The sequence below is a fragment of the Rhagoletis pomonella genome, unplaced genomic scaffold, assembly GCF_013731165.1.
Source record: "Rhagoletis pomonella isolate Grant_MI unplaced genomic scaffold, Rhpom_1.0 Rhpom_scaffold_00002, whole genome shotgun sequence".
In the NCBI taxonomy this organism is placed as follows: domain Eukaryota; kingdom Metazoa; phylum Arthropoda; class Insecta; order Diptera; family Tephritidae; genus Rhagoletis; species Rhagoletis pomonella.
The window spans coordinates 10,585,293-10,611,339 of NW_023458556.1; the positions used below are offsets into that span (position 1 = coordinate 10,585,293).

The following is a 26,047-nucleotide window of genomic DNA, read 5'->3' on the forward strand; positions in this document are numbered from 1 at the left end:
AAAAAAACCCTGCATTGACCTAGTAAAATTGGTACAGTTTGTATACGTTTTCTTTAAAATAGTCAAGTGATTTAATGTCTGTTTAATCGTTTTAAAAGAACCAAAGATCGTTTAAGTATTATTAAATAAGTTTAAGCGAAAAATATTTTTAAATAAAGTAGTAAAAGCATACATATTAAACTCTTTTAAAAATTATTAACCAGCATGCAGCATCACATGAACCTTTGTTTTATTCGTTTAGAAGCCACCTTTTTAATAAAAAAAACACGTTAGATTAATTTAGAAAAAAAAATATTGATTTAAAAAATGTTTACCATTAAGATAAATCCCAAACTTTATTCTCCACATTTACTTTCCTATTCTTTTATGCTGACAGAAGGGATAAAATAATTTTTCATTTAAATTGCTGGTGTAACCGGCATTAAAGATTTTAGTGCAATAAGTTGTAAAGCTTAGTCCAATTGGGCAGTTTCACACTAGAATGACAGAAGAAATATTCTCATGGCTTCACACTGGATAAAAATAAAAACTAGCAGAACCAAATGCGGATACATACAGTGACGAAAATATAAATACGGAAGAGATATTTTAGCATTCTTTGGCTATTTCCCTTTCGTTTATTTAAAGTTTATTATTATTTTTAGTAAAGCTCGTTGTCTGGTAAATTAAAATTTTAAACTTTGGGAAATTCGACAAAGTTACATCAAAATTATGAGCTTTTTAATTCGATTCCTTAGAAACATTCTGAGTATCCAGTTTTTTAGCCCATTCAATTGTAGTATAATAAAGTGCAAGTTTAAAATACATTGTTGTTTTTTGGCTTTTTTTTCTGGAAGGAGTTGCCCATTTTTTTCATACAAAATAATTGACGAACATACCAACTTTGTATGGAAGAAAATGCGTGAAAATAAATTTGCCAACAATCAACGTAGTACATACATATAAGCGAGCGGGTAATGTGTAGTTTTAAGGCCACAAGCAAAACAAAAAAATGTTAGAACAAATTTAAGTATGTCTTTTTTTCACGTTATCTCAACAGGGTATTATAATTTTGTTCACATAACGGTTGTTTGTAACAGCCAAAACGAATCGAGATACGTAGATATATATAAATGTATACATAAATGCTCAGAATGAAAAGAGAAGTCGATTAAGCCATGTCTGTCTGTCCGTCTTAACGAAATTTGGTATGTAGGTTGCTCTTTATTCAGGGTTGGTATTGAAAATGAGCGAATTGGACCGATATTTCAGTAAATATTGGATAAATTTTGTTGAATATTAGTATGTGAGGTAAAATTTCGGTAAAAAAAATAATATTATTATCGCCCATTTATGATGATTTTTTATCCTCAATATGGCACCTCATAGCTAAAGATAGTTGGCCGCCCTGTTCACCAATCCTTACCAAACTCGGTACGAGCTTTTTCTAGGGTCTAGCTAAGAAATCTTTTGAAAATGTTTGAAATCGGACAATAACCACGCCCATCTATCATATGACGGTAATTTACAGAAAAACGAAAACTGCGATAAATCAGTAACTACTGCAGCTAATTCGCTCAAAATCGATTATTACAATAACAACTTAGCAGAAAATCAAATTATTATAAATTTTTGGATAATGAGCTTGGCGCCGTTTTTACAACATATACGTCAAACATTAATTTATCGTTTAAAGTACAAAACCGCGTAACTGACATTGGCTGCCAAAAATTGGATTTGCTCACACAAGCTCTTGGCGCAATCCTTATCCATTCGTTCTGAAATTTACTAGCCAGAAATGCGATTGCTTTATAAAAAAAGAGAGCCATTTTGAAATATGAGTGTTTTTACTCTCTAAAAAATAATTTATAACCCCACATACGCGGTTTTGCATTTTGTGGATACGCGGTTGTGTACTTTAAACGACGATGTACTGTTAATCCCCAAATAACCTAGCATATAATTTTAAAATTATTTAGGAATTGCCCTTAAACTGGAAAAAGCCTTGAAAACTTCGAAAAACTCAAAACTTAAAAAAAAACGGTTTGTTCCATAAAAAAATCCGGTTGTTTCCACACGTTAAGCGTCTACACTATGAGGGAATGAAAAAACAAAAACGAGAGGGAAAGTTCTGTAAGTGTAGGTATACATAAAAATATATTTTCCTAGCACGTTGCTTGCATATACATTATATACATAGGTGTGTGTACATACACATGTGTATATTACATAACTAGCACATACATAAATATATTCATATAATTATTAATTACATACACATACTAATGCGCATTTAAACTAAATTAGGCAAATTATGGCAGTTCTTCTAGCATATGTATAATATTAAAATGAATATCATTGGTAATTTGTAATCGTTTGTTTTGTAAAATGATCACTCAGTTGTGGCCGCGCTATAATTTTCGACATGGGCCTAGCGTTGCGCTGGTGATTAAGAACAGAATGCTGCTGGTGTGGTTGCTGCGTCATATTGGCATGCCCATGCGTCTGCTGATGATGCTTATGATCTCTCCGAAGCTCTTTGTACGCCACGTTCGCCGATCTATCGGCATTGTACTGCACACCTTCCTCAAAACCACCAGACAGACCGTTGTGAATAATATTTTTACCGCCAAAATCGCGTGTCATTTTGGCCAAGAGGTCATAGTAGGGATTCTGTTTTGGTGTACTGGTTTGATGGGCAACCGACATAGCTGGCTGTAGATTCGGCTGTAGTTGCTGGTGTTGGTAATTTTGCAGGTGCTGGTTTCTATTGTTACCGATGTCATATTTCGTTCGTCCATGGTTTTGTTGTTGGTGGGTTTGTGAGCGAGCTTGTTGCATTTGCTGATAGTTAACGTTGCGGTTGAGGTGCTGAATTGAATTGTGACTCTGGCTTTGACTTGTCAGACTTTTGCTATGCTTTTGCGGCGACTGTGGATATGCATAACTGAAAGTTTCTTTACAAAATGATTTTACTTCCTTTTTGTATTTTTCAATTTCCTCCTCCAGTTTCTTCAAACGCTTTTCATAGCAAAGTCTGCCATTATCTCTGACCGCAGTTTCTGATTGTAACGTCGTGCTACCACCGCTAACGCCGTTAATTACGTCAGACTTAGTGTTTCGCAAATAAGATGGCTTATTCGAAAATATGGTGCTGTTATGGTTGTGCCGATCTTGACCTCCAAGGGCATGGCATTGATTTAATTCCGTTTCCATTAAATTGTGCTGTTGGCCGCCTTTTTTCAGCTGATGTGTTGGGTTGTGGGTATTGCGTTCTTTGCTGTGATGGAGATTTGCGGGGTTCTTGGATTCTTCTTGTAAGCTTACTTGCTCCACTCGGCATATGGAAGAAGAGCTGCGATATTGACGTCGTGTACTATCTATCTTTTTCATAGCACCGCTGGGTGAAGATATTTGCTTTCCAACCACTTCTACAGATCCACCAAAATTGCCGGCACTCCCGTCGGGAAGGCTAGCATAACCGCCGTCAATGGAGTGACGCTTATCGAGAGCATTTGCCGGTACATGATCGTCGTAGTCTTCGTATGTTTTTAAGTGGTATTTATTCCTACCCATATCTGTACATTGTTGTGGAAAATATTTGGATTGGGCTTTGCCTAGTCTACGCTTGGCATTGGGTGATAATGACATGGTCTTCCTTGTAGGCTTACCATTTATGCTGGGTACACTTACCGATGGTTGAGTTTCGCTCTCGTGTTTCTCCGGGCGACTCAAGTATTTATCTTTTGATATATATTTATCCTCTGTGCCGTTGCTTTGTTGCTTCGTTTTATGGGTTTTCTTTATTGTTTCGGATTTATCGTAAAACGTCATATGCTTATGATCCCTATTCATGTACAATACAGGTATTTTAAATTCTAATAGATTACATAATGAGAGTTAAGAAGGAGGAATATTTTTACTTTTGCTTTAAGCTGGAACTTTTTGTATTCGTAGATATTAGTCGCTTATCTGCCTTCTCGCTGTTGAGCTGAACAATTTCATAGAGCTTTGATCGATATTCAGGTACCGTGAGACGTACATCATCGCGAAATGGTGGCAATATGTCGACATTCAGTTCAATCTCTGGTATAGAGTTGCGAAATCTTTGATGATTTTCAAAAGGGGAAAACTAGACTATAACAAATCAAGTTAAGGAATAACTTGGTCCTTAAGACCATCTTACTTTTCTACATATGAGTGGCCAAGTGCTTGCTTCGCTGTTAGACGCGCCAAGGGATCAAGCACCAGCAATGACTTTACCATGTTTACAGCGTCCTCTGGAGCATCGGTCATCATTTCACTTAATGATGTTTTTCTGTAAAATATTTTAGACGAAAGTTAGATATTAACATACATACTACATTAGAGTGGGTCAAAATTTGTTTCCTCAAATCATTTTGTAATATGAAAATATGTATAGTAGGGTGTTAGGGTGTAGGGGTTAGTAGTAGTGTTTGGTGTATTCGTTCCACTTGCAACAAAAATTCAACGCTTATCCAGTTACACTTACACAAGATACAACGGATACAGAAAAGAGCGAATACCCGCAAGTCAATTACAAGTCTGTTAATTATTATTAATTTATTTGCAATGATCGGTAACTGACACAAAATATTGGTGGCGCCGATCGGTGTAAATTCGAAAAGTAATATTCAATATTTAGGGAATTTATAGGACGTATCAAACGTCGTAGTGTCTTAGTCTTAAAATTTTTCAACGTAAAATAACGTAATCCTGCGGTTATTCCAAAAGTTAACTTTTGCAAGCAAAAATTTTTGTTCCGTTTTTTCATCGAGCGGATTTTCCAACAAGAACACCGACTTACATACATACATTCACATGTATGTACATGCATTAGGGTGCATAACCAAAAAAAGTCGCGGGTTTTCCACCGCAATTATAAAATGTATTAGATAATATAATATTTTGTAAGACTTCCGCCAAAATGTTTCGGAAAAATATTATGATTTACATGAACTAGACCGATTTGAAGATACCTCAAAAAATCTCATAATTTTGATTCCGTTTATAAAATTTTTAAACAATTTTATGCAGACATTTTAATTTAAGCTTAAATTATTCTTTCGTCCGAGGTAACTTTTTTGAAAAAAAAAATTTTAACTAATTTTATTTGTAAAAAACTCCATTTTTGGAGGTATTTTCAAATAGTTCCAGCCCATGTAATTCTTAAAATTTTCCAAAATATTTTGGCGGAAGTTTTAAAATATAATAAATTTTAAATTTTCGATGGAAAAAAGAGTACCGATTTTTTTTTTTGTGTGGGTTACATAATTATGTACCTTTTCTCCTGTGGTTCATACTGAAATTTTCTTTTTTCGAGATATCACCAAATAAATATTTTTAAATTAAAGCAAGTCGATCGTTAAAGGCGCTAATATCTATAGTATACGTGACACAATTAACAGATATAGTCATACATTTTTTATAAAAATGTATATATGTATAAAAGAACGTCTGATTGCCAGTTCTGCATATTTAGTTAAAAAAAATTTAGAGATTACGACATTCTTTCAGCAAATGTGCGATATGTTATGCGCTGTGTAATTGAACATATGTATGTATATACGTAAAATACCGTTCGCGTGACACCTGTTTGCTCAGAAGGACAGATCCGAAACCAGCACCCACTGCATTAATATCTTGTTCAGTTATATCTGGCAAAGCTGTTATGATCTTTTCAATCTAGATATTAAGTAAAATACAATTTAATTCACTTCTAAGGAGACGAGGATCTACTTACCTGATTTACAGTACTACTACCTTGAAATAAAGGTTTTCCACGTATCATTTCGCCAAGTATGCAGCCCAAACTCCACATGTCAATTCCTTTAGTATACCTTGTATAACAGAAAGTGTGTATGTGAATATTTTTGCACATGAAAATCATAGCCGAAAATACCTTTTGCTGGCGACTAAAATTTCTGGCGCTCGATACCACCGCGTTGCGACATAGTCCGTTAGTATCGGCTCAACGATAGGTTCACTGCCCACATCGTTACTCTCTCGCATAGGCCGATTTGAAACTGAACGTGCTAGACCGAAATCTGCTAATTTACATCTGAAAAAAAAAAATAGAGGAAGGTGAAGAAAAGCTCTATGAAAAGTATACCAAAAAATCTTACCTGCATTTACTATCGATAAGTACGTTACTCGGTTTCAGGTCTCTGTGTATTACATTTCCCGAATGTATGTATTTGACGGCATTGATGAGTTGATACATTACGTATCTTTTGTGAATGTCTTTCAAAATAGTGCCCTTCTTAATGATATTATGTAAATCACTTTCCATGTATTCGAATATAAGGTATATGTCCAAATTATTTGAAGCCCTAAAAAATAGTATGCCATTTACACAATTTGTTCATATGTATGTACACCCCGCGACAAAAGATAGCACATCAAAATTTTTACCAGTTTTGACTACTTTTCTTTTGATTTTTTTAAGGTTCATTACTTTTATATAAAAGCATGAAATGTTTACAAACCTATATACGGTGAGTAATCTTATAACATTTGGATGATTGTGGAATGCTTTCAGGAAAACAATCTCCCGAAAAGTACGCTGCGCATCAGTTTCATCACGAAAAGCATCGAAGATCTTCTTAACTGCCACCGTTTCATTTGTGCGCTTATCCAAAGCTTTCCATACGATCCCATAGGCCCCCTTTCCCAAGCGCTAGAAAATTCATTAATATAAGGTTGATAAAATTATATGATATGGCTGAATTTAAGCAATAATCGGCGAGTTTGATACCCTTAAAAATTTAGTTTATCTCAAAATCCAGGTTGATTTTCAAAAGCTATAAATTCCCCACTAACGAATGATACAAAAATCTTACACCGCCCTCTAACAAAGTTTAATTTTAATACATTGTATTTCAGGGACTATTTTTCATATTTAACTCAAAACACAAACTGTTTTATAATATATATAATTAAAAAACTTTTTCAATTAATAACTTTTCCAGTTAAAACAAAATCAAGTATAATAAAAACAACATGTAATTATTTTCTCAAATATTTTTCATTACGTCCGATTTTTTCATATAATGATACAAAATCGTAGTAATCATTAAAAATCATGGTATTTAATCATTAAACGGTTATCTTAAAAACATCATCTAATTCATAATGAGTTTTATTTTTGGCCAGGAAAATTAAAGTTACTATAAGTGATAAATAGGGACTTAAAATATTCACAATTTTAATAATGCACATCCAGTTGTAGATCTGTCATCAGCTAACTTATTTCTTTCCATTTCTATTTACAAGAAAAAAATTGCTTATTTTCTGAGGAACAAAAAAAAATAAAACTAAAAAACAACTGTTTTTGTTATTTTATGGCCTTATAACAATTACATTCAACAATTTTTATTGAGCTCGAGGCCGTTTTTTAATGAAAATTTATTGTGGAAAAAGCAACAATAATTTGAAAAAATGGTAGAAGTCGGTCGGTTCGAAGGAAGTCTGATGAGAAAATGTGGTGATTTCCGAAATAGCTATCACTTCTACCATTTTTCCAAATTATTGTTGCTTTTCCACGATAGAATTTTCATTAAAAAACGGACTCGAGCTCAATAAAAATTGTTGGACTAAAAAACAACTTTTATACTAGCTAAACTCTAAACAAAAATAAAACTAAAAAATAACGGTATTTTATTAGTAAAAAAACGATCCATGTTTTTAAACCGACCGACTTCTACCATTTTAAAGTGTTCTTCGTTATTCTTTGAGGAATAAATAAAATTAAAAAAATAGATATTTTTTATAGCAATAATTAGTACAATTCAATGTCTGGTTAACACTAACTACAGATTATCGACGTTATCGACTCCCTATTATAGTGTACATTGAGAAACTGGCCCTAACACCAATCTCCGGTTGAGCATCGTTATCGACGGCTTCAACTCCATGCATAACAGAGAGTTTGTAACGTCGATAACGATGTTTAATCGGAGATAAGTGTTAACCAGACATTGAGTAACCGGCCCTCAGTTACAATTTGGCGTTGAAAAACAAGATATTCGAGAAACTTTGAAATGCACGCGCTCTATGTAGCTTCAAAACTAGGCCTAAACCACATTCTTCGCACTTTTAGGTTCGGATATTTAAAAAAAAAAACTGATGGCATAGAGTAATTCTGAGTTCGGATTCGGATTCAGCGACCCAAAGTCTACTTGAAATTACTATTCTTATCCAACTTGAAATCCAATCTGAAAAATACGAACAGGGCCCGAATGGTGGCACTCGATATCGAACGGTACTTGCATCGAATTTTGATTTTGAGATTACGGTATTCGACAGCGAGTGAGCTTCGTCCTTTTAATTTTAAACGATTCGATCACGAATGCCGTATTTCGGGCCCGGTCTGTTCTAAAAAGCGAACTGGAAGTATTATTTTTATACCTAACAGATATTCGCAGTTATTTTAATTGCTTTTTACCTTTTTTATATCAAATATTTTCGAGATATTTTCGTCGATTTCCGACATTTTGTGTTTTTCTTGTTGTGTTTTAGATTTGGTCGTCATCGTTTCGCCGTTACTAGTTTCTCGCACTGTGCTTCTCAATGAGTTTCAAACGCCGATTTAAACTGCCAAGCCTCATACGATTATACTAGGACAATAGAAAACAAAATTTATTATAACTGCTTAGAAGCTGCAAATGCGTGACTGCAATGTTAGTGCTTGAGAATATATATTTAAATAGGTAATTGACACCCTTTTCACTTCTCCGTTGGTGATAAGTGAAACTAAAGTAATCAAAAATAATGTACATACATATGAGATGCAATAAAATGTTGAATTCAAAAAGGAATTGTTAGATCGATGATAATGCGACCGTTGCGCTGCTAGCCGAAAAAGTAAACAGCAACGTCAATGCAATGGAACGGTTATCAATGATTTGATGCGACGTTGAGTGCAACTGTCAGGCCAATCAAACTAAATCGACAGGAATAAATAAACTAGACATATGCATGCAAATACATTTATGGTATGCACGAAATTAAATTGGTGGCATGTGAGCCACTTTTCGTTTATGTACATTGGGGTGGTCCAACATTTCTTTCCAGCCATCACCCAGAATTGAAGAATATCGAAAATAAGGTGACCCGTATTTTTATTTTAAAATCAGTTATTATTATTGTTAGTAAAATTTTAAAGATTAATATGCATCATAATTTAATTTTATGAGGATTTGTGAAGGGAAACATTCTTACTCGATCAAACAATTTTTATTTTTTAATGATTCTTAGCAATTCTAAAAAAATGTATTTTTCCCATGTAAAATATTCATGTAAAATATATGTAAAACTTCAAAGCACCGGCGGTGCGTTTATTATATGAACCGATTTCAAATTAATGAAATACGGGTCTCCTTATTTTCGATATTCTGGGGTGGCATCAAGAGAATTCTAAAAAGTTGATTTTTCTATGCAATTTTGGACCACCCTACTGTACATATATACACACATTCATATGTACATACCAAGCACACATTAGCGAACGAAGGTTTAAATTGCAGCCTGTATCACTTTCCCTTGTGGAAGTAGGAGTAGATGCTCGATGGGCGGATGAAGCACTCGGTGATATGGATATCCAGATACATATTAAGGTAAGCGGCGAATAGCTCGTGGCTAGCGCATCCAACTGGCGAGCAACAACATTTGCGTTGGTATTTAAGTCCTAAGTATTTCCCGCTATTGGTTTTAGGGACTTAACAACAACAACTTAACAATTTAAAAATGTTAAAATAAATCACTTATCACTTGAATATTTCAATATTTTGCACAAAAAGTTTGGAGTATACATATAGCACTTGTATTTGTAGGTATGTACAAAGATATATACTTTTCTACATAAGCTGCTTTTTAATGGAATGGCATTGACGTTGTTGCTTCGGACTAGAAGTTGACAAAATTTTGCGCACTTGGCTTATATTGTTGTATATATGTACACGTATTCAAATCTATTCCTTTTATTTATGTTTGTTTTGGGTAAAAATATACAAAAAAGTTTACAAAAAATATTTTGAAATATTTCAATGAGGTAGTTTTGATATTTTTAACAGCGCAACTTTGTTAATTCAGCTCCTGCACGGTGAATTCACAAATAACAATTCACACTGAACCGCAATGTTTCGGGCTTTTTCAATTGAACACTTCCTTCCCTGAGGACGTGCGCACTTCCATGTATGTATGTAAGTAAAACATAAATTGCAATTAACAAATAAATATACTAAATATGTGTCTGTTTGGACTGTAAAAAAATTGTTTTCGTTTACGTTGCTAAAGCGGCAAACATGTGTGTACATTTGTAGGTGTTGACCCTAGCAACGCTGTATGCACATTATGGTGGTCTAAAAATGCATGTGAAAAAGAAAAGTTGGAATTTTATTGGTCTCACCCCCTAGGATTGTTCTACACCGAGACAATTTTTAGAGGTCTCTCCAGCGATTTTTCGTAAATGGTATTGCATTTTTGAAAATCATAATTTTTCTTCCGGAAAACTCTGTTTCTCTTCACCCAGTTGTTTATTTAACCATGTTTCCATAGTAACTATATTTTATAGATTCGCCGAAAACCTAAAAAAATGCAATGGGGGTGACCAATAAAAAATCTTTAGTATTAAAAAAATGCTAAACTAAACAATTGGGTATTGTTATTGGAAGGCTACTGAAGAAAACATGAGTTTTCCGATCGAAAAATATTGATTTTGAAAAATTCTACACCATTTCTACGAAAAGTGGTTTTTTCCCCATATAAAAAACATGTAAAACTTCGAGCGCTTTGCGCGACCTATAAATCTTTTTTTATTTCAAAATAAAAAATAGAAGTAAATATTTTTCGATATATATAGAACAATCCTAAAAAAAATAAAATTCCCCTTTTAATTATTTTGGACCAACCCAATGTGCATACATATGTATGTATTAACGTTTCCTAGCGTCCAAACTCCGGTGTTGTGGTTACGGTTACCATATAAAAGTACATATGCATATATTTAACTATGTAAATAATAATGGTAATAATGACCCTATTAAGCTGGAATTTCAGGGTACTGTTTTCTATATATACTAGATTGCCCTCACCCGCTTCGCTGAGTGTATGAAATTTCTGCATGCTACACTGAATAAAATTTATTTCAAGAAAACTCAATTAAAAAACAGGAGGTTTAAAATTTGTTTAACCATCTTTAAAATAATTTCAAACTACATAAAACTTTCTTTCTCACTTATCATACTTTTTCAATTAACTTATCCCCTAAACTCAATTTGAGATCTTAAACAGATGGAAACCACTTACATGTAGTTTTGATACCCATACTGTAATAATTCATTTAAATTATTAATAGTCATGAATTTAACCTTTTGCACAGTTGGCAACCTTTTTAAACCTGTTTCGTGTGACACCCATACATATTCAAAACCATTTCGATTCATACCAATCTATACTAATATACATTTTGAAAGCCGTTTTTTTTTTGTGTTCGCAAAGCCCGAAAACTGCCGAACCGATTTTTTTTTTAATTTCGGACACCTGCTTCAGACGTCGCAATGATGGTTATAGGCCAAAAAAATCGCTATTTTTTTAATTTGGCGTGGCACCTTCCATACAAAGCCTATGTATATTGGATTTCTGTAGAACAATTATACGCATCCATTTTGAAGTTGCCACCAACTATACCATAAAGTTTCTGAGGCAGATTCACTATAGAACCAGATCATTGTTGCCGCCAGGGAGTGAAGAGGAAATGTTCTTAAAATTTATTTCGTTGTGAGATTAACCGTTCTATGAAATGCTGCACAATTAGAGAAAATCACGAACTTCTTCACGGACATAGCACTTTCGTTAGGTTATTTAAGGCGGCAAAAGACCACCAAACCATAATCTCAACCAATGAGCGTGCCAATGGGAATCGTAAACTAATTGAATTTAATTTGAAAAATGTGGCAACCCTTGTGAAAGACATATTGAATCATTCAAAACTTTCAAACTAAAGGTTTCTTAACCAGATTTCGTTTGACAACCATACTTTAATTCTCAGATTAATTTGTAAAAGGTGGCAACCATCATCCATGAGTAGATAGTGATTTTATATATCTCCATACCAATTTCCAGTAATATACCAAAAATATTTCCTGAGAAATACAGTATGAAAAATTTCGTTTGTTTGGGAGGTGCCACGCCCCCTTTTCTAATCGATATTAAATGTATCCTATATTTTAAGTTCATGATGATCGGTTGAGTAGTTAAAGCGTGAAAGCGTAGCAAACAAACAAACTCATTTTCGGATTTATAATACTATATATTAGTAAGGATTGTCAATGAATAGGAATACAGCAAACGTCCAAACTTTATGGAAAATATTTGCTAGGAAATTATGTATGTATATCAGTGCTTTGTTACAAGAGATAAAAGTTATTTTTTTCAAGAAGACAACGCTGATTTTGATTTACAGTCTGGTATATATTTGACATATTAGTCAGTGTTGAACATCTCATCTACACTGAGAAAAAAAACGCGTTATAAAAATAAATTTTTTTTACTTGATTACTGTTTAAAAATGTTCGTATTTAAATCATACACTGCGTATAATGGAAATATTCAATTCAAATACGCCCGTATTAAAATAAAGTATTTTTCACTGCACGGATGGCGTTTTGCACGTCTCAGATGCTTTTTCATAAGTAATTAAGAAAGCATACTTATGTATACAAAGCATGCACAGCGGTGACAACACATACACACATACATACATGGTATATGTTTATCTGTACAAATGCACTAATCGCGCGCTGTGATGTTGATACAAACTCAACATTTGAAAATAAATTTATGGCTGTAGCCGAGTGTGCAAAGACGCTTGATACAATTGATTGCTGCCAGGAGGGTCCGGGTTCAATTACCATCAGACGGAACATTAAATTAATTTTTTTCTTCTTAATTATAATTTCTTATAACGAAAAAGTATCTGTGCACCGTGCAACGACATATTTTATAACGTACCCACTCACATTTAAAGCGAGTTGGGTTGGTGCTCTTTCATATGTGTGTTTTTTTTTAAATTTAGCACGTTTTTTAAAATTCTAAAAGTTTTTTCCCTCATTGTATACATACAAATACATATGCATATTTTTTATAAATGAAATTCGAGGTTCCTTTTTCATTCTTATTTCAAAAACATCTGTAGAAATTTGGATTAGACTTGGTAGAATTAGTAGATATTAATCAATCCGGTATTAACGTTCATAATTCGATTTTATGTTTTCCTGTAAATTCGCTATAAATTATGCTGGTGGACTTCAAAGTAGCAATTCGCATAAAGGAGTTAGTATTGGTGACAGGTAAAATTCGAAAGCGTATGAAAAAAAGATGTCGAATTTCGACAGCTGGGCGATACTAGTAGATAATAAATATACGTACAGATTCGATGTTTTTTTTTTTAAGAAGGCTGTGGATTATTTGATATTCACACCACCTTCGGAGATAAAGAACAAAATGTAGAATTCCTTTGTTGACTAAATCTTTGTAATACTGGTAATAAACGATAGAGTTTTGAAAAAGGCTGCCGTCGTTTAAAACATCAATTAATAAAGTAGTGAGATACAATACGCTCAGAAAAGAGTAGGCTAAAATTTCTCTCAACCCAAGATTTGGTAACTGTAATCATATCGTGTAACTATAACGAAATCACGTGTTGAGAGAAATATATACATATATCTAGCTTTTTTAACTAAACTTTTCTCTGTGAACTTTTTGTTCCAAGCCCAGCGAACAACCTATTGCCGGGGGAGAAACGACTTAGGTAGATATGTATGTATGTATGAATGTACCTTCTCCTAGTTTGCAAGCGTACTTAGTGAGCATTTCATCAATCAATAATTTTCGCTCTAATATCGCGATAGCCCCAAAGTCGCTTTTCTCCAACAATTTGTGGTGTGTTGTACCAAAAATGGAGTGATCTACAATTTCACGCCCTATCGGAACTTCCAATTGGTACTATGAGAAGCTTTTCATGGCTTTTTATATTTTTAGATTTTACGGTACCAGGGATTTTAGCTACCGTGTGGGGAAGTTCGCACCTTTAACCACTCGGCTACGGCGTCCACCTGTTATACTTCGTTACAAAAGTAACTCTCACCTTTCCTTAGAATCAAGAACAAATTCGTTACTTTAAAATTTCTAGTGAATTTAATTAGTCTGTGAAATCTTTAAAGTCAGGTAAATAAAAACGGAAAATTCAGTTTACTGGTCGAAGGGGATAATTTGCATCAATATGAGCTCTGAAATACAAATGCAAATAAAAGAGTTATAAAGAAACCTCGATTTTCGCGGCTTTTAGCGCGTGGCACGGGCCATAATTTTTATGGCCTCGAATCCTCCCAAGTAATATTCTAAACTGCGGGGAATCATTACAAACTTTTTTCGCAACCAAGCCTAAAGTACTTGTATTTCCATACGTATGTATGTATATAAAAAGTCAAAATGACGTCATTGATGAGAACATTTTAAATTAAATACACATGTAATGTGTGGTGCAATATGCTTAAGTTATACAAACATATGTATGTAAGTTTTTATATGCAAAGTGCATATGCATGTCTGCAAAGCAGAGAGAGAATCAAAAGAGAGCGTTTCCCATATCTAATATGTATATTTACATATATACTTTATTTACTTCAATAGTGTCATAATACAAAAAATCCAAATCTATGTTGTGTAAAAATTTCATGCTGTATCGATTACTAGTGTCTCCCTAAAACAAAATATGTGTTAAGTTTTACTATGGGAGTACCTATATGTAAATTCAAAACTTTAAAGCCGTTTTTCGCGAGCTTGTTTTTTTTTGAGTTATGACGTTATTGAAGTAACTGAGCGATATGTTCGCAGATATGTAAATACACATATGTAGTTCATAAATATGTTATTAGCGTGGTCCTTAAATGTAGGAAGCAAATTTTTACATGAGATTTCCTAAGCTTCAGCCCCTACGTCCATGCTACTGCAGTCGGGACCAAAACTTACTATATGTGATATCTTCGACTAAGGTAGTATCGATTTTGGGTATTAGATGAAAAAAAAAATTAATTTAAATTTTTTGAGTTTCTATAGAGGAATCTGAAAATTGCCCCCTGTGCTACACGCCTTAACCGTGTCCAAATGCGACCAAAATTTATGTGTGATATCTATGACCGTGGTATTACTGATTGAGGGGGTAAGACTGAAAAAAATCACCCATTTGTTTTTAAGGACCACCGTAATGCACTACATACATACATAAGCACAATATTTTGGATTGTAGAAACTAATCAGCTGGTTGCTTGACTGCTTTGTGAACAGCGTGCATGGCATAGATGATTGTCCATTAGAAAGATAGTGTTGAGTTTCAATGTAAGAATATATATTTAACTTAAATCGCAAAAGATTTGACGAGTTGTGAATATTTTAAAATTAGCATTCTCTTTTATGCCAACTGAAGCCAATTGAATACGCCAAGTGAGGTCACATTCGTCTCCATTTGATCCTTCCATTGCTGAGAATGCCTTCCTGTTTCTCTGCCAGCATCCACAGGACCCGAAATTAGTACTTTCAGAGCTGGAGCGTTTGTCTCCGTTCGCTATGTGTGAAGACCTGCAAATCTTCTGCGGAATTTATGTGTCTAATATCCCAAGTGTCGCCGCATTCGATGTTGTCATTGTCCAGTTACGACTTATAGAGTGTAGTCTTTGTATGACTGGAGAGGATTTTACTATTAAATAGCTTCTCAATAAAAAAAAAATATTTAAAAAACACATTTCTAAAAAAATGTTAACAGGGATTTCCTTGAAAAAAAAATTTTAAGATGTTATTTATAACTCTTATATATAACCCTTTACTTGGAAAACCCTCTAATGATATCACAAAATGAATTCTCATATGAACAACTTTAATTTTTTGTGATTTTTTTTTATTTATGTCTTATATGTAGTATATGTACATATTTGGTTAACATGCTAGTTTTAAGAAATTAGTAAAAACTTAATTTTCGAATGTCGTTTTCCTATATATGTTTTACAATAGAAATCGAAAATTTTCAAATTTTTGTAAACAATTTTTTTTTTTTAATTCTTTGTAAATATCTCGAAAACGTGCAATTTAAATGAAACATAATTTATAAACGAAAGACAGCAAATTTAATTGCCTTTCATGTGATATAACATTTATTTTATTCGGTTGGCGAATTTTCCAGTTATTAGACACTTTTATACTCGACTCTGCTTTCTGTATTAAAAAATCGTTATGTGGCGGTATCAAGAAAACCACATGACAGAAAAATAAGGTATGTAGATTGTCGGACTCAGCAATTGGTTTTACATGGGAATTGGATGGTTTGGTTCTTGGGTAAAAAAATCATTAATTATTTGTAAACCTGTGTAATTTGATACTACGACATGATGTTCAAAACTTAACCGTTTGTAACTGTGCGTGTTCATACAAAATCCATAGAAAGCTTCTATCATGGAATATGTTTTGGTTGTGACCAATTTAACTATGCTCACTTATTTCAAAATAATATTTATATTAGATTGAAAAATTATCTCCCTTGGATTTTATTAATGCATATCGGAAATTGTCCATTTTCCTGCAGGGTTGCAATAGTGTGCGCTATTTATATACGTACAAATATAAGTGAACACATATTTACAGGCGGTTTTCCACCACTAAAACTTACCACACTGTCAAATCAGAGGCGGTGTACGGAGACGGAAACGGAGTAAATATACACTTCGTGCGCCAGCCAGTGTTGCCATAAGTAAAGATTTATCTTCAAAATGTAGATTTTTTCGGCTGTTTTTTATTAAAAATCTTCTAAAAAAGATTTTTTAAAAAGAAAAGTTTTACACTGAAAATATCTTTAAGATGTTTTTGTATGATGTAAGATTTTGTAAGTTTAAGTTACAATTGTTAAAGAAAGAAATATGTTATCTATGATAATTACGTTAAACGTATGCAAACAATGGAAAATTTCAATAAAACTCATTTAAGAAATATTTAGTGATGAGTCTAGATGGCAAAAATGTATAACAATAAGAAAGGAGCGCTAAGCTTTATAAAACAATATCCCTAGAAAATCGAATTAAAAAGCTTAAAATTGCTACGAAACTTTGACGAATTTTCTTAACTTTTGTACAAAGATTGAAGTTTGGACTTTGGATAACATTAAATAAACCAAAAACCAAGTAATTTTTAAGCAAAAAACAGCCGACTTGACTTCTCATTTTCAAATTTAGAGGCGCCGTTAACTCAAAATAGTATGGTACCACCCTTGAGGCACCTCCTTTCTGATAAAAAAAATTATATATCGGTAAGCTGCGAATGGTTCATTATACTATACGAACACAGATATTTACATAAAAAATATTAATTTTTTGAAGTAGTTTAAAAACAAAAAACGCGCATTTTCAATGTCCGTATTTTATGCGTAGGTGTATTATTTGTAAAAACCTCATATGTGATTTATAAAGCAAACTGTGCTACAAATTTTGTGATGCCACGAAGACAATATTGATTTTTAGTTTTAAGATGAAATAAAAGGGACTCTATAATTTGAAATTGTTAATTTTTTCAGTCAACATAATAAAGGCTATTTACAGCCGTAAAGCCACTACCGAATTGTGTGTTTCTTCGAGGGTATTTTTAAATTTAGATTTTTTGGGAACGAAAAGATTTTTTCATCTTTAAAATCTTAATTTGTAGAATGTTTTTGGAAAAAATTCAGATTTTTAGGGCATTTCTCTGGCAACACTGGCACCAGCTAGATTGCTGCGTGGTAGATGGGCATACAAACAGACTCTCAATAAACAAGCGACCAGTTAAATTTCTTCTCACGAATTGTGAGCAAGCGATTTCGGTTAAATATTATGCGAAGGGCTTCTAATATATAGATTTCGTTTCTAATTTTCTTAAAATTTAATAGTTTACAAAATCGAATAGAATTAAGTAATTACAAATGTATACCCTTTGAAGAAATCCAAAAGTTATGTTTTAACATATACGTATGTACATATGAAACATGTACATATATGTATAAAAAAATGAAAAGTAGTGGTGGTAAAGTTGTTAAAAAAATGTGAAAAAATTGCTTCGATTGTTTGGCAGAGTTTTACACGAGCAAGCGTAGATGATTATTAGAATTGCGAGCACAATAATGGTGACGGTGACTACAACAAAAGTGAGTGCTAATGTTTTTGGCAGCGGCTGTTGGCTTTAACAAATGAAAAAAATTAAGAGAATTGATTGTGTTTTAAAGGGCCTGGTACTTGGGGGAAATACATAGGAAGTGATTATAAGAAAGTTATTAGAAGCGTAAAACCACCCCCTGCGGCGTTATAAAGAGAGAAAAAAAAAATAGATTTGTTCAAAAGTTATATAGGAGACGAATAATAGGAGACGAAGTGCTAAAACGGAATTCAACAATTCGAGCACATGCGTGAGGAAAATGTCAACTTACATACATACATACATATGTACATCTATTATTTGACCGAAGCGGTATTGCTCGATCTGTACAAGTGAACAACATCGGTATATAACTACGAGTATTTATAAAAAAAAAAAATATTTGTAATGTGCAAACAATTTGTTTAAATAAATCCAAAAGAAAGAAACCACCTAAATAACATACAATTGGAATATCACAGAAATATATGTACAGGAGTGACTTATGCGTTTTAAAACGTCGAAAAAGTGAGATAATCATTTCTGAGAAAGGTTACACAAATCGCTTATTATTAATCATTAATTATTGTTAATTTAAAACTATCTATGTATAATTATAAATATACCTGATACATATATGTAAATCTCCGTTACTGTGCCGAATAAACAGCGACCAACATTGTACATATGTATGTACATACATACACGCAGTTAATATTATATGTATGTATGTACGATGGCAATTTGTGAAAAATCGAATTAGGTAACGTTGAGGCCGACAGTAGAAGACCTAACAACAACAGGGAAGGCGGTGGTAAAACGTTGGGTGCAACATGAGGCAGTTGCTGATGGCATGCGTCGGCAATACGGTATCAGCTGACTAAAATAAAAGCGGTAGGTGCGGTGCAAATGCGGCTGGATAAAAACACAATAAATACTAAACGATACAAATTACATGCCCTGTAGAGAAAGCTTAGACATTTCTAAACTGAATTTAAGTCGTATTTTACTTGAGACTTGAATCTTCAAACTTGGTTCCTAACCGGATGAAAATTCAATACGAAAGATGAAATAATCCGCTAGGTGGTGTAAGAGTCGAGACATTTGGAAAAATAGTAGGTATTTAGGTCTGATATGGTTCATATTTAGAATATACTATTGTATACTATTACTTAGAAAATTTGGCCGATAGGTGGCACAGGAGTAGATATATTTGGGCAACTCGTATTTATGGTCCGATTTGGTTCACATGAAAACCTGTTTTAAAAATATGTTTTTACTATTAACATATTTTATACTTATAGTCAGTTTCACAAAAGCAATTTAAGGGCAAAATTATTACTATTTTCTTTTTTTAATTTACATATGTACATGCAGTTAATGTACGAGAGCCTTAATTTATTTCATTCCGTATTTCAAAATTTAAAAGTTAAATATTATAATCAGTATTAGATTTGTTTATACATATATAACAAGTATAGTAAATTTGAAAAATACACATTTGTAGATTAGGGTTAATCACTCTCTATAAAAAAAAATCACTACTCTTTCTCCATCAGAATTATAAAAGATACTACACTCAAAAAAAAAAAACAGCAATCAAAATGAAGAAAAATGGGAACGAAATAGCATTAAATAAGTTTTATACTCTTTTCATGCCCAACATTTCTTCAAAATGATAGGTTACATCCACAGTTCCATATTTTCGTGTACGTTTTTACACATTCCAAAAAAAAATTACTCATTCGGGAGAATTTTTTACTCATTCGGAAGAATTTTCGACCTTAAAGTAAGGAAAACTTTTCTTTATACAGAGATGGATTTTTGGTTTAGTGTAAGTTATAAGATTTACGTGAGCTGGATTGATTTTAAAATACCGCCTAAAATAAAGTTTTTATAAAAAAAATTATTTTATAAATTCTTTTCCAAAATAATTAACACAGATAATAGAAAAGTTCTAGCTTAAAAGGTCTGCATACAAATGTTTAAAAATGTTGTCAACTGAATCAAAATAAAGAGGTATTTCCAAATCGGTCTCGCTCACTTAAATCTTCATATATTTCCGAACTATTTTAACAAAAGCTTAACACCCAAATTCAAAAAAATAAAAAAGACTGCCATTAAAATATGAATAAATTTTAGTACCTATTTTTGTTTTGTATGAAGAGTGATGCACCCTATGTAAATATGTATAGTTCTGCACTTGATATAAATTTCCTAATTTCTTGTTGAATGTGGTAACTTTTTCTGGCAGTTTTAGTAACAAATAAAAAAATCGTTGTAGCAACACTGAATGTAACCGCCGTTATGACAACCCCGGGATATAAAAATGTCCATCGATAGTTGTTTAATTTTCACAATGAGCCGAAATTACAAGTTGCCCCTAGTAATTCATAAAGTGCTTCTTATTGTTATTAAACAAGTTTATTTTGATTGCTAAGTGACTGATACGTTAACATACTAAAATCAGTTAAAACAAACAACCTTTTTGACGCTTAAAATGTTTATTTTTCAAAACAATTGTTTCGACACGCACGCGACCCTAATTGCAACGCGGAATTTTGTTCAGATCCTTTTCACGATTTGGTCTTTAGAGAGTATCTAGCTTTGCATGGTAAAGACATGAAAATTCGTCAATTTTAAGTAACATCTCACCATTGGCACCAGAAACTGCTGTGATATATGTACATATGTATGTATGTATGTATGCATTAATTTTAAATTTAATGTTCAAATGTGTGTGTACGACTAAGTAGAAATCCAATCGATAGCTAATGGATGCTGCTAACAATCTGCATTGTCTCCAAATCTAACCGATGACATCATTTATTCACTGTCAAAAGGCATTGTTACTTCCATATTTGGCCGTATGCATATGCTTATGGCCACTCATAAGCGATATACATAATTTTGAGTAATTACACTTCAGTGCACTTGAATAGGTACAGTAAATTTCTTAAATAACCAAGTTGAAATGAACTTTCTCCAATATGAAATAGTAGTTAGTAAAATTATAAAGTTAAATATGCATTATAATTTTATTTGTTGGAGATGTGTGAAGAGGAAGAATACTGTTATTTCATCAAAAAATATCTATTTTTAACAGTTCTATAGCAGTTCTACGGAAAAATTCATTTTCCCCTAGTACAGGGTGGTACGTCTAATGTGTTCTTAATCCTATGTTATTTCGACAGTGAAAGCTCTTACCCACTGCAAAGCACGAAAGCTGCAAAACGGTTATTCCCCATATGTTAGTGATTGGCCGAGCTTCTCCTCCGATTTGTGGCGTGCCGCTTGATGTTGTCACACAAAGCGGTGAGACCTACAGTTTTACGCCGACTCCGAGGGGCGATTGTATTTTAATGAGAAGCTGTTTTTCATGGCAGAAATACACTCGAAGGTTTGCCATTGCCTGCCGAGGGATAACCGCTGTCAAGAAAAACCTTTTTTTCTATATATTTTTTTTTTGATGTTGCTTTGCCCAGGGCTTGAACCGAGGCGCAGCGGAGTAAAAGCGCGCATTGCTTACCGATACACCACATATATTACATATATGTCCATATTTAATTAAAGAGCTTTTTTTTCAACACCCACATCTATATACTTACATACAAATGTATTTCATGGTTACAACCTCCGCATATTACTCAAAATACTCGTACTTTAATATGCCACAGTGTTGCCTTTTATGTCATCGTTGTTACATTTATCAACTTTAAAATCTACTAATTGTTCGAGGGTAATACTCTATACATACATGCATACATATACTGTGACTCAAACAAATGACCACGTGTTGATTTTCTTCAAATATTCGTAATGTTTTTCGAGATAACTTTTTTTTTGTTATTTTTATAGAAAAATATCGTCTAAGCTTTAACCAAAACCTTGTAAATCACAGTTTCAAACTTTATACAAAATGTAAGAGAAAATTCAGAAAATTTTCATCAAAATTTCAACTTTTTATTCCGAATTTTTAGAAGATTTTTTGGGTATGCTGTTTTATAACCCATACAATTTTTGTCTAATGAAGTGCAAGTTTCAAACGGCTAAAAAATCGTCGTTAACGAGAAATTTCACTGACAACGGGTCATTCATTGAGTCCACGAAATTTGCATTCGAATGCATGTGTGAAAATGCGATTAATAAGAAACCGACTCCGTGCGTTATAATAAATAAATACGTTTGTCTTAGGTTTGGGAATTTTTTGGATATCCATATAATCCGGATATTCAAGTAGTCGAATATCTGAAGACAAAAATCCGGTTTGTTAAGATATTCGAATAGTGTATCGATATTCGGATATCCGAATAGAGTAAATATATCTAGATACTCGGATATTTGAATGATTAATGAAGTATAATATTATTTATTTTGCAATGAATTCCGGCAAATATTGTGTAGAACCGGATATCCGGATGTTATTTTTTATTTTATCTGAACGGATATCTGGATATCCGAATATACGGATAGTTTCTTTAGTGGGCTTTCGTAAAATCCTCTACTGGATACTTGTAGAATTTGTTAACCGTCCAACTGCCATTTTTAATAAACTTCTTTAAATAAGGGTCGAAAATACACCACTATTTGTCAGTTTAACCCTCATACATTTATGACAAACTTTGTTTAAAGATCTATAAGAATATTTTCATCCCTTAACTGCCATTTTTAATGATCTTACATCGAAGAACTATCCCTTATCGTAGGAATTAAGGAGTTAAATGTTGTACAAAGAAATAGCTTACAGAATTTTATTATATATACATCCCTGACGGCAAGTCAATTTATATGCTAAGTTAAGTATGTTAAGTTGACCGTTGATTTAAATTTTCAAAAACATTATACATATTGTGTTCTTATCTTTCTTTTTTCAGAAAACGCCAGTTAAAACCACGCCTTTCTCCTATGCAACATGTTGATATATTCTTAAACAAAAACAACGACAATTCGATTAAAAAACAGTTACGATAAGAGCAACATTAACGTGATAATTAACAAAGCGATGAAAGCTATTTTAAATTTCATATCTTCACCGAAACACCATTTAGGCGTTTCATCCAAATGATTCAGAGTTATTTCGCATAATTCCAGCTTGATATCCACGAAGAGCATAAATAAAAGATGTTGCTCATAAGTGCGCTCGCACTAGGCTTGGTGGACACGACAAATTATAATGTGGGCATTCACTTGGGTGTATTTAATTTGGCGACAACGGCGGTAGCTGCAGCTACTACAGTGGCGATAAATACAGCGGTCGCTGCGGATGATGTGGATACTGTGATAGGCGGTGGCGCGATGCCCATGGCAGCCACAGCAAATGGGGAGTTAGAGAGTTCCCAAGTGAACGCTCTGACAGCAGGGACCGTTAGTGGCACTTCCATAGCGCATACAACAACATCGGTTGGGAGCAGTGCGGGTAGTGGCACCATCACATGGGACAACAATGGTACTCTTCGGTCACTTAATCCAGGCGATTGGTCGATTGAACAATGCGTGATTTGGCAAAGACCTCATCATCTTTATTTCCAATTGGGAAATGCCTTCTTTTTACTGGCATTTCTGGCGCCACACGGACCTTTCGGCGCACTGTGGTTACGCGCGCTCATTCTCATCGGGTGCACACTGATGGCAATGTATGGCTACCTGGTGGAGTGTAAACCCGATGTAGTACTTTGGTCTGGACTATTTTTCGTGGTCAATTTTATTTACCTGATTATTGTGCTGTGTCGGTTACGGCCGGTTCGATTCGATAAGGAAATTGAGGGGGTAAGTAATCGCGGAAAATAAATTATTATTTATCGGCATTCAAAGCTGGACTAGCTAGAATAAGTAGTGCTTAAAAATTATAATACGTAGCAAATTTACATCTAAAATGCCACAAATCGTGAACATCCTAATATGTCCGGTGTATTCCCGAAAATTGCAAATAAACCCTTTAGAGCGGTGATCTACGTTGGCGCTAAAAAAATATGGGGGTCCACGAGTTGTAAGTCTGACCATCCACGAAAAACCTGGTTTCGATAGTAAATAACCAAAATGGTTGCTTGATAGCCTCTTTATTTAACTTAAATTTTTTTTTTAATTTTTGTTTTAACTTTAATTTTTGTGTATAGTGCTCTTGACGCACTGCTGCACTTACCGTCACTTTGTGTCTTCATACGTGGGGAAGCCTTAAAGGCCATCTGCAGACTAAAAAGAAACTAAGTGAGGCGAGGCGGAAATTGCTGGCGGCAGAGATTTGAGCATTTGTGTCTATAATGCTGAGTTCCCTGAGGTTACTAGGGAGTGCCTGACAATGAGTTTAGACCAGGCATTCCACACAGTCAGTTTAGACCAGGCATTCCTCAACGTGAATGAGTTTTTTTGCAAACAAATAAAGAGGGTGAGAAAATAAATACCTTTCTACTGATACCTCATATGTCTATATCGGTAAAGATTTGGAGCAGTCATTCAAGTTTTTCTTACACAAATCTTTGAAAAAAGTTAAAAAAAACAGCATCAAAAATCTCATTATTTTGACTCCGTTGATACAATTTTTTAATATTTTTATGATTTTTAAGCTTAAACTGTTTTGTCATCTAAAGGGATTTTTTCCAAAAAATCCTTTACGAAACTATTTTCATATATAAAAAAATCCATTTTTAGAGGCATTTTCTAAGCGGTCCAGCTCACATTAATCTTAATATTTTTCCAAAATATTTTGGTAGAAGTCTTAAAATATACTAGGTTTGGTAATCCCGCCGGAAAAACCGCAACTTTTTTGGTGATGCAGTCTAATGTACTGTAGTCGAAAAAATTATAGCCGCACCAAATTTTCACAAGTTTTAAATATTATTTTTGTTGTTATTTAATTTTGGTTAGTATTTTATAGTTCATTCTTTAACATGATCCGTGAACGCAGGTAGGGGTTTTGAGGACATTGAATAACCGGCCCTTTGCACAAACTAAAGTGACAGCCGAAAATTCACCCGAGGAGTATCAAGTAGCGAGAAAATTAAAACGATCCGACGCTGAGGACCCCAGTGCACCTGATTTCAGAGTAAGCCACCGATTCCCACAGTTCCCAGTATGTAATGATTAGATAGAGCAAATTCCTATTGGAATTTTACTACAATGTATGAATACTAACGAATAGGAGTAGTTTGATCAAGGCTTAAAAATGGTCGCTTCTGGAAGTATTAAAAATTTTTGACCACAATTGTTTTAAAAATGCGGACAGACCTCTGCGTCCCGAAAATCAAGTTTTACATTCCCTGCGACAGAATTACATATTTACGTCTTTGCAGGTTCCGCTTAATGATGTGTCAAATGTTTGTCGCCGTAAACTAAGCGATAAGGAGAATAATAAACCATGTACTTGAAAATCCGTGGGCACCGGATGCTACTTCTAAATTTCCGCCTTCGACCAAACGCAATTTGAAATTTCAATTATTATCTGTTAAGACGTGTCAGTGGTAATTTTCTACATTTCAAATTAAAATGCTATGCAATACTTCGGAAAACCTAAAATATTTATTGACAAGTCAAAATTTGGATGAAATGAATAAAAAACGGTTTGTTCGATTAAAAAATCCAGTTTATTGGATATTCGAAAAATCAAGATTAAAAAAAAACCGCTTCTATGTACATAGATTTCCAAAAAAAAAAAAAATACGGTGGAAAACGGTTTAAAAAAACCGAGTCAATCACCCCAGTAGGTATGTATGTGTGGCGCGAAATTTAGGTATGACGCTTAATTTTTTTATTGCATATAATTTTCAAATGTGAATTTTCTCCATCGACGGGTGGGGGAATGACTAATCTTTCACCCGAAACTCTTGAAAACAACAACGACTGAATGCGA

At 33.4% G+C, this 26,047-nt stretch overlaps 2 protein-coding genes across 2 annotated transcripts in view; one reads left to right on the forward strand and one right to left on the reverse strand.

Annotated features, from left to right (window-relative positions):
* Nucleotides 1–2,116: 2,116 nt before the first annotated feature.
* On the reverse strand, nucleotides 2,117–9,018 carry LOC118733062 (extracellular signal-regulated kinase 7). Its single transcript, XM_036462244.1, has 9 exons — nucleotides 8,447–9,018; nucleotides 6,489–6,679; nucleotides 6,126–6,332; nucleotides 5,903–6,061; nucleotides 5,744–5,840; nucleotides 5,579–5,685; nucleotides 4,166–4,297; nucleotides 3,903–4,085; nucleotides 2,117–3,826 (listed from the first exon to the last, which is right to left on the reverse strand). The coding sequence occupies exons 1-9, from the start codon at nucleotides 8,531–8,533 to the stop codon at nucleotides 2,335–2,337; spliced, it is 2,655 nt and encodes an 884-aa protein (XP_036318137.1). The 5' UTR covers nucleotides 8,534–9,018; the 3' UTR covers nucleotides 2,117–2,334.
* Nucleotides 9,019–18,002: 8,984 nt separating this feature from the next.
* Nucleotides 18,003–26,047, forward strand: part of LOC118733067 (blood vessel epicardial substance-like) — a gene marked incomplete at its 3' end in the record, with an annotated part of 121,302 nt that continues 113,257 nt past the window's right edge. The window contains exons 1-2 of the mRNA XM_036462257.1: nucleotides 18,003–18,217; nucleotides 23,079–23,970. Coding sequence (XP_036318150.1) covers nucleotides 23,326–23,970 — 645 coding nt within the window. The remainder of the gene's footprint in view (nucleotides 18,218–23,078; nucleotides 23,971–26,047) is intronic.